At 38.6% G+C, this 13,115-nt stretch overlaps 1 protein-coding gene across 2 annotated transcripts in view; it reads left to right on the top strand.

Annotated features, from left to right (window-relative positions):
• Positions 1-12,043, top strand: part of prelp (proline/arginine-rich end leucine-rich repeat protein) — a 30,637-nt gene extending 18,594 nt beyond the window's left edge. Inside the window, exons 2-3 of one of the 2 annotated variants that reach the window (XM_048553393.2) lie at positions 5,456-6,474; positions 8,026-12,043. In XM_048553393.2, the coding sequence (XP_048409350.1) occupies positions 5,469-6,474; positions 8,026-8,201 (1,182 nt within the window). In that variant the 5' untranslated portion in view covers positions 5,456-5,468 and the 3' untranslated portion in view covers positions 8,202-12,043. Of the gene's footprint in view, positions 1-5,450; positions 6,475-8,025 lie in introns of both variants that reach the window. The other variant, XM_048553392.2, reaches the window with a different exon arrangement.
• The last annotated feature ends 1,072 nt before the right edge of the window (positions 12,044-13,115 follow it).

The raw sequence follows: 13,115 nt of genomic DNA, 5'->3' as shown, positions 1-13,115 counted from the left end.
CCAATGTAGAGGAAGCCGCACCGGGTACAGTGGATGCAGTATACCACATTGGCAGATGTGCAGGTGAACCTCTGCTTGATGTGGAATGTCATCTTGGGGCCTGGGATGGGGGTGAGGGAGGAGGTGTGGGGACAAGTGTAGCATTTCCTGCGGTTGCAGGGGAAGGTGCCGGGTGTGGTGGGGTTGGAGGGCAGTGTGGAGCGAACAAGGGAGTCACGGAGAGAGTGGTCTCTCCGGAAAGCAGACAGGGGAGGGGATGGAAAAATGTCTTGGGTGGTGGGGTCGGATTGTAAATGGCGGAAGTGTCGGAGGATAATGCGTTGTATCCGGAGGTTGGTAGGGTGGTGTGTGAGAACGAGGGGGATCCTCTTGGGGCGGTTGTGGCGGGGGCGGGGTGTGAGGGATGTGTTGCGGGAAATGCGGGAGACGCGGTCAAGGGCGTTCTCGATCACCGTGGGGGGAAAGTTGCGGTCCTTAAAGAACTTGGACATCTGGGATGTGCGGGAGTGGAATGTCTTGTCGTGGGAGCAGATGCGGCGGAGGCGGAGGAATTGGGAATAGGGGATGGAATTTTTGCAGGAGGGTGGGTGGGAGGAGGTGTATTCTAGGTAGCTGTGGGAGTCGGTGGGCTTGAAATGGACATCAGTTACAAGCTGGTTGCCTGAGATGGAGACTGAGAGGTCCAGGAAGGTGAGGGATGTGCTGGAGATGGCCCAGGTGAACTGAAGGTTGGGGTGGAAGGTGTTGGTGAAGTGTAACTGAAGGTTGGGGTGGAAGGTGTTGGTGAAGTGTTGGTGAACTCACATTCAGTGTTTGTTTATGTTTTCCAATTACTCTGATTGCTGAAATTAACTTTGATGTCACTCCCACCCAATGCCTTTAGATTCAGTTGAGCCTTAGGTTAAAAATAACATTCTGTAAACAAAATCTAAACCTTCTAAGTCACTTTAATCCAAAAAAAATTAGACACAAGGGGATACCTTTAGCAAGGCAGTAGAAATTAGCTATAAAAATGGATAGCTCCTTCAAAGAGGCAGCATGTGTGTGGTGTGTTGAATGGTCTCTTTCTTTGCTGTATCGTTCTGTAATTCTGTGAAATTGAGTGTTAAAGCATTTCAAATTATTAAGGAATATCTCTAAGCATTGATATGTAAATGTTCAAAAAGATGAAACGTATTTAAAGATGGCTTGTAATGTGATTATTTTCTTCTGTCTTCAAATGTTGAAGTACATTGATATGTAAATAATTGATTGATTGATCTTTCATTCAAAGCACTTTGCCCTACTGTCCACAAACCAATGTAGTTTTAGCAACTTAAACATTACATTATCATATGCATGATATAATTTTTCCACTGTTCTTGTTAAAATCAACTTTCTAACTTTGATTATTAAATAACATTCAATATATGTCAATAACATTTCCATGTTAGATACTCATATTTGGCAACAAAATGAATGTTCTAATTTCACCCAAGCCCATTAATTCAACTGAAGAAAATATCCATTAAAAGAAACTTCAGAATAAGTAACCTATAAAAGATGGGATTACTATTGATAAAGAATTACTGCCTATGCGTTTCTGTCAGACAGTAATGTGATAATAATGTCTGGGTGCTATATTGGAGGTTCATAATATTCACTCCAACAAATCAGGAACAAAAATCAGGATACACCAGGCTTTCTCACACTTGATTGTTTTTCCCTTCCAAAACATGAGGTTAATAGAAATGTCTAACGTAATTGAAAGATTTACTGTACAGGCACAAAAGTATAACTGGAACGATGTAGTGAATAAATAAGAAGGATTTGCATTTTGACGGAGTCATTGATGGTTTTTAGGTGTCTCAAAGTGCTTTACAATCAATGAAGCAGTTTTTGAGTGTTTGCGAATGCAGTAGTCAATGCATGCACAGCAACCCCCACCAACAGTAAGGAAATTAATGGCCAGCTAATCTCTTTACAGTGTTGGTTGAGAGGCAACTGTTGCTATTTCCCCCTCCGTAGAACATGCTAAGAAATTTTCCAATGATGACAATAATGGCCACAGCCCAGTACACTTTAGGCAGCCCATTCCTCTCTAATTAACCTAACACCAAATTATAAAGATTGAACAAAAATGTAACAAGAAGCATACTGTTGAACCAGACACACTGGACTGTGACATCAACACACTCCTGTTGCGTCTATTCTACTGCCTGGCCTTTATGCGCCACCAACATAATTATGGTAAAAGAATAAACAAAGGAGTTTTATTTCAGCTCCTATTAGTTCTCTTAGTGACATATACAATGTTTTCTTCATAACTCACTCCTGAGAGATGAACAGGAGACAATGGAAACAGACATTTTGCCTTCTTTGTTTATGTAATGGGTAGAGGCACCACCAAATGTGTTTGAAGCTTTACTGTGTTGACAGTATTTTCGTTTTTAGCTTCAGATATCCAGCACCTACAATATCTCGTAGATATTATTTAGTAGCACTGTTCCACCTTTGGTAACCTTATCTCCACTAATAGTAAAATGCAAATGATGCCAGCAATGCACTGCCAAAGGGGTGACAGAGAGTACTCCATGTTATTATAATTCTCATTTTCATTCTGTGTATACAATTACTTCAGCAGCTTCTAAGTGATTCTAAGTGATACACCATATGCTTTTTTTTTCTTTGAGCAAGACTGATTCAGTTCAAAATAGAATCCTTCAGTGTGAACTCACTAAGACTTTCAGAGTAACCAGGAGGAATTAATTGGCCTAACGCAGCAAAACAGTGAGATCATTTGGAAGTAATTTTTCTTAGTAGTCTGTCATAATGCTACAAGTTTTGAACTGTGCTCAGTAATTTGAATTTGGAAAAGGGACACTTTCTACTGCAGAGATGAAGAAGGGTCTAGGCCCGAAACATCAGCCTTCCTGCTCCTCTGATGCTGCTTGACTTGCTGTGTTCATCCAGCTCTACACCTTGTTATCTAAATTTCGACTGCATTTGTTTTATGTATGGGAGATGTTCATGCTGCACATTTTTTCAATGATTCTGATCTTTATTTTTGCATTTTTTTGCAACTGTTTAGAAGTAGAGCTTAGATATAATAGTGCATAATGTAGTAATTGTTTTAAGATCAGCCAGGTGGACCTCATAGAAAATGAATTTCCTAATTGGGCCTGTTAATCTGGTCTAATCAGGGAACCCTGGCTGACAGATAAGAACACAAGTGTCAGACATCCTGTTCATTCTAAGAGTTGGATCTGAGGGAGCTGAAGCTGTGTCAAAGACTCTCCACTTGTAAATAAAGGGTGACAAGGTGACAGGATTCCGCCCTATGTGGAGTTGTTCATTTCATAGTTCATTCGTAGAATCTCTCCAGTGTGGAAACAGGCCCTTTGGCCCAACCAGTCTACACCAACGCTCAGAACACCTACCCAAACCCATCCTCCTATAACCCACCTAATCTACGCATCCCTGAACACTATCAGCAATTTAGCATGGTCAATCCACCTAACCTGCACATCTTTGGACTGTTAGAGGGAACCAGAGCATCCGAAGGAAACCTACGCTGACATGGGGAGAATGTGCAAACTCCACACAGACAGTTGCCCAAGGGTGGAATTGAACCCAGGTCCTTGGTGCTGTGGGGCAGCAGTGCTAACCATTGTGCCTCCATGCTGCCCTATATAATATATCACATAATATTATTGTATGATTGCACCATATGTTTGGTTAGGCTCTTCTATCCACCATTTATAATAAATTACTCATTTCAACGGAGCCAAAAACCTATGTTAAAATCCCAGAGGGAAAGTTTCATTTGAAAAAAACTTTTAATTTTTGATTGAAACATCACAGAGTAATTATTTAGCTTAAAAGGAGTCCCATCCTGTGATACTACAGTTAGGCTATTGATTAGTTGAGCAGTGCTCTATTATGAATCAAGATGTTTTGATTCCTGTAGTAGGACCTACAACTATGGTACACTGAACAAGGAGCAATTGATTCTTAAGAACGCAGGAAACAGAAGCAAGAGTAAATTATTCCGTCCAATTATCCTGTTTCAACATTCTACAAGATCTTGGTTGATTGCAATGCTATTTTCCTACACAATTCCCCTGTCCCTTCATATCTTTCAATATCTAGGAATTTGGGCAGCACAGTGGCTAATATTGCTGCCTCACAGGTTCAATTTCAGCCTTGGGTGACTGTTTGTATGGAGTTTGCACATTGTCCCAGTGTCTGCAAGGGTTTCCTCCCAGTGCTCAGTTTCCTCCCACAGTCCAATGAGGAGCAGATTAGGTGGATTGGCATGCTGAAGTTGTTCATAGTGTTCAGAGATATGTTGGACTAAATGGATTAGTCACAGTAAATGTGGGTTATGGGATGCCGTGAGATTCTGGGTCTGGATGGGATGCTCTTTGCAGGGTCAGTGCACGCTCAATGGCCTCCTTCCACACTGTAGGGATTCTATGCAATGTATCAGTCTCTGGTTTGAACATGTTGAACAGCTAAAGCCTCCACAGCTTTCTGGGACAGAAAATTCTAACATTCACCACTCTCTTAGTGAAGAATCTCTGCCTTTTCGCAGACTTAAATGGCTTATCATTTATTACGAGACTCTTTCCCCTATTTCTAAATCCCCAGCCGGAAAAAACATTGTTCCTACATCAATACAGTTGAGCTATGTCAGAATTTTGTATATTTCCATAAGATTGCCTCTCATTCTTCTAAACTCCACAGAATACAGGCCCAGACTCCCAAACGCTTCTTATAGGTCAATCCCACCATCCCAGGAATCTATCTGTTGAACTCTTTCTTTGGCAAGTTTATCCTTCTTTAGGTAAGGAGACCAAACTGTGCATAATACTCCAGGTGCTGCCTCAACAAAGCTCAACACATTTCCAGGAATTGTTTCCTGCAAAAGTAAAACAAAATTTTATATTGTACAATACCTGCTTTGATGTCATACTTCCACCACTGTAGTGTGACCAGCTGCTCCTATAAAAAGGCATGTGTGGCAATTTTTCTGTGTTGATTAACTTTTGCATTAAAAGTAATGGGCTAATGCTAATATTAAAATAATACTGTACATATCACAACAAATTAGGCTGCATCACGCAAAGCTTTATGTAGGAGAAACTTCATAAGCTTGTCTATCATATTGTATACTTGCTTCTCTTTGGACAGCCACATGGAAGGGTTTGTTGGCTGACTAATAACCTCCTAGGCTATACTGTGCTGAATCAATCCATGGTCATCAGGTCTTAGAGTGAGACTTGAACCCATGGCCTTCAAGCTCAGAAGCTAAATTGCTATCTGAACCCTCTCCTAAAATTATCTGCTGTTAGTATACAAGTTTGTTTTATGAGATATAATTAACCAAGCTTCAGTTTCAGTTACTTCTTTTCATTTATTTATTCATTGCATATTAATAAAAAATTTTGGCAACTTTTTTTTTCAAGTAAAGGTTCATCTGGATCATGACCCATTTTGGATACATACTCTCCATTTGTCTTATTCTGACCACAGTGGTCCATTGCCAACGTCGTCAACCGAAAACCAAACCTCCCAAGCCTCCAAAGCCTCCAAAGCCTCCCAAGCTTCCCAAGGCTCCAAAAACTCCAAAGCCTGGAAAAGTGATTGTCATTGAGCCTACAGAGCCAAGTCATGTTACAACACTTCCACCACCTCTACCCCCAGGTCCAGCATCTGTGTACCCCGACTGCCCAAGAGAATGTAACTGCCCCCCTGACTATCCTAATGCACTTTATTGTGACAGCCGCAATCTAAGAATGGTCCCCATCATTCCACCTAGGATCCATTATCTCTATCTCCAAAATAATTTCATTGATGGTCTTCCAGAACGGGCTTTCAGGAATGCAACAGAACTCAAATGGATCAATTTGGACAACAACAGGATTTCGAGCCAAAAGGTTGATAAGGAGGTTTTCAACATTCTGAATAAACTTCTTTTCTTGTACATGGATAGAAATAAATTAAGTGTAGTTCCCGCAAATCTTCCATCCAGTCTGGAGCAACTTCGACTATCTAGGAATCAAATCTCCAAAATCCCAGCTGGCAGCTTCAGCAAGATGGAAAATCTCACTTTACTTGACCTCCACCACAATAAGCTATCTGATAGTATGTTCAATAAGAATACGTTCAAAGGTCTCAAAAGCCTAATGCAGCTCAACTTGGCTCACAATTCCTTGAAGAAGATGCCTCCAACCATACCTCAGGATGTCTTCCAACTCTTCTTGGATAAAAATCAAATCAAGGAAATACCTGGCGACTATTTCAAGAATTTACACCATTTGGCATTTTTAAGGCTGAATTTTAACCAGTTGACAGACCAAGGTATTCCCAATGGTCTTTTTAATCTATCAACTCTCCTAGATCTCCACCTGTCCAACAACAAACTCAATTCAATACCAACCTTTAATACAAAGCTGGAACACCTGCATCTCAGCCACAACAATATTGGAAGTAAGTTTTTGTGTGTTTTGTGTTCCAATCTGATTGTTCCAATTCTACACAATATGGTAAACTATTCAGAATTATAAGTAATTTACTTTGAAGTACCTGTAAACTATTGACGATCTTTTAATTATTTAGATTATCAGTGAGACTCTCTTTTAGCTTTTCATTCAAATTGTTGGATCAGTAGAGATGTTTTACCACTAAACTACTGTCTGATTTACACTTAAAAGACAATTATTTTAATACAAGTTAATGGATCTATTAGTAATTGGCTAGACAGAAAAAAATCAATAATGTTGTCTACTTTAGTTAAGAGTAGATATTGATTCATTATTGAACAAGTGTTATAAAGTTTGACATTATCATTCATACCTACAGTGTTGATTAGTGACACCACTAATTACAATATCCTGCTAATGGATTACTCAAATCTTGTACTTAACTTTAATCTAAAACTCTTCTGCATTGATCCCCTAAAATATTGTTTAAGAAGCCAGGGATCTGTATAAAATAATCAATTCATATTTGAAAATTTGAATCTGAATTATTTGTAAATTATGTATACAATGCAAAATAATAAATATGCAAATCTCCTGCATTACTATGCTCACCATCCGTTCAGTTTTATACCGGACGGCTCAGTTTCTTTGAAAATCTAGCCACTGCCCAATATTCACTAGGTGCACATGTAAGTATGTTCCTAGTCAACCTGCTCAGAGATATTTTTACACAGCTCTGGAGCAGGTGGGTCATGAACTGGGGTCTCCTGGATCAGAGGCAGAGACCCTGCCACTGTGTCACGAGAGCCATGTGAAAAAGAGCAAACCCTTATTTACACAGAGATCAGCCAAAACTCAACCTGTTTAGAAATACCTCTGGATGAGGTGTGACTTAAAACTAGGCCTTCTGGTGTAGAGATAAGGGCACTCTCACAATGCCATAACTATCTGCATGTAAAACTAATAGGGACCTTTCCCCATCTACAGCACCGTCAAAGAGATTGGATGCACGTCAAATTGACATATATATTTTTTCCATCTCCCTCCACCATGATTCTTGTCATGGTTCCCCACAGGCGATGATGCCATCCAAATAAGTGACAATGTCATCATGCACACAATGATGCCATCTTAATACATGATGGCTTCATTCCCCCAGGCATTTTATATTTGAGGCCTCGAGAGATGGTCACCCTTATAATCACTTTGCACAACGAATGAATGCCAAGGTTAGTCTCTAAATATGAAAGGTCAGAGGTAATTCAAGCATTTTAATGCCTTGGATTCTCCCTTATTTTGATGTGATAATTTCACAAAATTTAAAGCAATTTTTGAAGCAGCAAAGTACAGTTAGCTGTAACTTTTCACTGCAGTACAGGAAAAGGAGCTGGGAGGTACATAACTCACTATTGCCAAGTGGATGTAATGACAGTGTGCTCATGTCCATAGGCATTTGCCACTGTCAAATCGGATATAGGGATTTGTGGAAAAGGTTAATGCAGGACGTTTTGGTTCCTGAACATCTACCAACTTATAGTTACTTTTCTCTTCCTCACAGAAATCAATGGAACTGAAATCTGCCCATGTCCCATCGATAACATTGCTTTACATGCCCATGATCTGGATGTGATACCACGCCTTCGATATCTACGATTGGATGGGAATGCGCTGGCGCCCCCGATACCAATGGAAATAAGGATGTGTTTCAGACTCCTGCAGGCAATAGTGGTTTGAAAGCTAGTCCCCTGCAAGTCCCCTTTCCACTCTTGAAACAGAGCCAATTTTCTCACAGGGCTATTAGTCCAACTTTCTTTCTGTCAGATTATTGCTATGGTTGTGTTAAATGATCAGGCACAAAATACTGCAGACACGGTTTCTTCCCTTTCAGATTATTATTGTTTCAATTTGGACACAAAAGTAATCTAATAAATGGGGCCACTACATTTGTATTAAACCCTCAATAGTATGTGCAAACTTTTGCTTCACAGAAGAAGTATCATATGAAGAGGAAAGACAAGACCAGCTGATAAGTTCAGTATGTCGCATATAAATATGGTTTAGCCTCCATGCAAGTCAACCTATCCTGGAAGGAACAAGGGACAAAAAACAGATTTTAAAAATGTTAGTAAATATTTAGAAAGAAATAAACTTGAAACTGTAGTGAGCCTTGTACCCACAGAACACATCTTGTGAATCCCTCTCTGATTCTCAAATACTCCATTTGTGGTATTAAGACAATGAGCAAACAATGACATTGATATTTGCCCCAGTTGTGGTGCAGATCAGAAGAATGCAGAATCACCTTTTTGTCCAAACTAGTGAAAGCTAATATGCCACTTGTTATGTGAAGTCACTGTAGCATGGTTTGGTAATATCTGCTGGAAATCTTAAGATATACTCCCTTTCTCTTTCTAATTTGTTGCTATATATCCTTCTCAATTTAAGACATTCAGGGATCAATGGACTTCCATGTGATTTCAACCAAACAAGATCTGTGCAATACCAATGTGAGCTATCTCTCCTGTAAATCTATCATCAACTACACATTAATGCAAGGAAAGATAACAAAGGCAGCATCTATATGCATCATTAGCAATTGCTCTTGGTAATTCTTTCATCCTCCTATAGCCTTTCTCTCATTGTTAATTGTTTACACAGTGTAGCTTTGTCCTACACACTATCTTATCATTTCATGCACAGTCACTTAATGTCCGTCAGACTACTTGCAGTTGAATTTGAGCTGACTTTGAAATGATTAAATAATCATTTTGTCCCTTTCCAGCAGCTGGTGCCATTGATGTAGAACTAACAGACAAGATAATAGCAGATGTAATTATCACTTCCAAAATTCATTAGTATGAGATCCAGAGAGGAAGGAGGAAATTAGTGTTTGTAGTAATTCAAACATGTTAAATTGGATCTATTTTGCATTCCACTCGATTGCACCAATTTATTTAAAGTCTGTCTGTCCTCATGTGGCTTCTTCTGTCAGCTTCTAGAGGAAAAACAGAGATGCCATAAGCATTAGAGTGAGCAATGTTCTCTAGCTTTAACATGATCATCACAAATACATTGCAGTCTTCACATTGAGAGGCTTAGATTCTGTAGAGTGTATCACCTGGCTATTAATAAGGTTGTTTCACTACTCTCTTAGCTTGTGCCTTATATGTTTTTCATAAACTCAAACATCTTTAGATTCAGGACAAGAAATATACCAAAATACATACTAAAATGTATCCTAAAAGATGGAACAGAAAATAGCTTTGTATTTGGATCTATCTTTTCAAGTATTCATATCCAAGAATGAACAATCCTGCATTTATCCTGGACTAAGGGATATCAACATGTGCATCAGGAAATATCAGGATATGAGCTCTGTGCCTAGAATACAGAATTTATGTTTGTTTCAGCTTGCAAACATGTCTTCTTTAAAGTAGAAAATGCACACCTTCCATTAAGAGTAATATGTTTCTTAAATAAATTAACTTTAATTTCAGTTGTCTTAAAGTTTATATCCACAACCACACTTGATGAATTCTGCTTGCTCTATAACTCGTTCCGATTCAGTTTGCTAAAAAAGAGTCATTCTTGAGAGATCAGTTTTGGTAGCAAGGTCACTATTTATTGGCTAAGATGATTGCCCTAGAGTAGGTTGTGGTGTGCAATCTTATTGAACCTTAGCTGTTGATTAGTTGGAGAGATGTCCAAAATGCTTTTAGACAACGAGTTCCAAGATTTAACATCAATATTGATGAAGGATCGGCAATTTATATCCATGTTGAGATGACATCTGATTTGAAGTAGATCTTAAATGCTGCAATATTCCTGATGAAGTAGTGTCCTATCCTTCTGGACATTATGGTAGCTCAGTGGTTACCACTGCTACCTCACAGCACCAGGGGCCTGGGTTCATCCCTGTGTGGAGCTTGAACATTGTGTTTGTTTCTGTGTGGGATCATCCAACAGTCCGAAGATGTGCAGGCTAGGAGGATTGGTCACGGAAAATTCAGGGCTAGGGGGAATTGGGACGGATGCTCTTTGGAGGGGCAGCACGAGCCTAATGCTGTGAATGGCCTGCTTCCACAGAGTAGAGGCTCGATGATTCTAGCTGACAATGTTAAGCATTTGGGAAGTGCTTCCAAAGCAGCCTCAGTGAATTGTTGCACTAGTGCCCTTGCAGAATGCAGAGGGTGGCACAATGATTATGTCATGAGGCTAGCAACCCAGAAGCCTAGAATAATACAATGAGGATACAATGAAAACTCCAAATCACCAGTTGATGGCATTTTTATTCAATTAACAAATCTGGAATATAAATCTCAGTAATGATGTGATGAAAATATTGCCATTAAAAAGCAGTCTGGTTCACTTATGATATTTAGGGAAGGAAATCTGTTGTGCTTATGTGGTCTGCCTTACAAGTGAATCCCGACACACAGAAAGTGGTTGACACTTGACTGCCTTTTGAAATTACCTGGCAAGCCACTCAGGGGAAGGCCAGATAGGGACAGGCAATAAATGATAGCTTCGCCAGTGACTCCCACATTCAATGGAAGAATCAAGAAAAAATGCCACTGGTGGAAATGAGCTTTAAATTGGGAGTTGGTGTGCCAGTCAGTTCTGCTTTGTCCTGGATGCTGTTGGGCACCTTGGGTGATGGTATTGTTTCTGCAGCCATTAAGACTGGTAAGAAGAATTCTTTTGCATCAATCCTGATTCTACCCTACGTATGGTAGAGAAGGTTTAGGGAATCAGGAGATGAATCATTTTTGGCAAACTATGCAGCTTTTGACATAATGCAGTACCCACGGTATTTATGAGGTTGTCAAGTTTAATTTCTAGTCAATGATGACCCTAAGAAAGTTGATGGCGAGCAGTTCAGTGATGTTAACTCTAAGGAATTCACATGGAAATCCATTCATCCCAGATCAACATATTACAAAGGTCTTTAAAGCTGCAATATTTTATAGCAGATAAGGGTTTATTTTAATGGTGGCACACATTTCTGTCTTGCCTTTAAATCAATTAACAAATATATAGAATATTAATCCTAAAAAAAAACAAAAATGTTTTCAAAACTAATAAGTGCTAGCAAAATATTGTTAAATTCCTAATAAGTCTTCTGTTCACATATATCCATTTTCAGAACTTCGCTTTATACAGTGATAAATTGCTGCTATTATCTTTTTAAAGCTTGGTTATTTTAAAATTTCTCTGTCAAATATTAATTATATAATAACTTTTGTAAGCCAATCACATTTCTTGCATGCGTATTTTATTAAGCAAAATTTTGAACATTAATTATAGCCAACATATTTTACTATAACAAATTGCAGCTTTAAGCCCCCCCATAGAATCTGATATGCAAATTGTTTTCATTTGCTTTGTTTTATCCTTTTACTTGCAGAGATCTGTAATTTACTGCAGTGCAGTTTAATGCATTTCTTGCAAAAAAGCAAATATTGTCAGCATTGCTTACTTCACATTTCATACAAAATAAATAAATGGAATTACAGTTCTTCAGCAAAAAGGACACTGAGAGATTTTTTTAAATGCAATAAATGATCTTTAAAGCATTTTTTGTGTTGATTTAATAAAAGATCAAACATTGAATTTTATGGAGTCTTTTAAATATGCAGGATAGAAACATTGGAAAACAGTTTCTCAAAAATGAATTCTCCATGATAAACAGACTTTACTACAATAGTTATATTAAAACCCCAAAGCTGAGATGAAATCAAAAGGCTAGTGCAAAGAATATTTCTAAAATATTTACTGGTAGTATTTATAGACGGCAGTTTTGGTTCCAAATAGCTCTACGCAAGTTATTAATAAAATCTTAAACATTGGATCAACTATCCTTAAGCAGATATATCACACAAAGTCTATCAGAGCCCATATAGTAAATCATAAAGAATCCAAAATGAATATTGAATGAAGAATTCTTCTTGGCTTGTAAAACATTTAAACACGTCTGCAGGAAAGATTCTAGCTATTACCAATTGGATTATTAATACAAAATTCTTCTTCACTCATATCATCCTTCTGTGGAATATTAAGACTTGCTAGATTCATAAAACAGAGCAATTTCATCCAATTTGCCTTCCAAGAGCCTGGGAGAAGGCAAAATCATGTAAGGGGGGCATGTAAGAGACCTCACCACACTACTTAAAAGAAGAGTGATGAAGTCCTCCCAAAATCTGTCGCCCAATGCAACCAAAATCAACTTAACTAATCACTTCTCTGTTGCTTGTTGTGTGGAAACCAGATGCCTTGTTTAACATAATATTGGAAAAGAAACTCAAACAATGGCAGGAGGGAGATTAAACACAAGAATACACCAAAAGACAGGAAAATACAAAGACAATAAGAATTCAGTATAAAGTTAGCACATCTTAAGATGCATTGCATTTATAGCTGAGTAAACAAATTGATAGTATACGGCAAAATAAATAAATACAGCCTGGCAGCCATTACAAAGACATGATAACAAGGGTTGAGTCTTCAATATTAAATATCCTGTCCATGAAGAAGTTCAAGTAGTAGAGGAGACTAAGCAAAGGTGGATGCATACCTTTATTAATCAAGGATGGCATTTGTGCAAGAACTAGAGATGACCTTGGTTCAGGAGATCAGGATGTATAATCA

The sequence above is a fragment of the Stegostoma tigrinum genome, chromosome 21 (assembly GCF_030684315.1).
Source record: "Stegostoma tigrinum isolate sSteTig4 chromosome 21, sSteTig4.hap1, whole genome shotgun sequence".
Lineage (NCBI taxonomy): Eukaryota > Metazoa > Chordata > Chondrichthyes > Orectolobiformes > Stegostomatidae > Stegostoma > Stegostoma tigrinum.
This window is presented reverse-complemented; position numbering and strand designations above follow the sequence as displayed.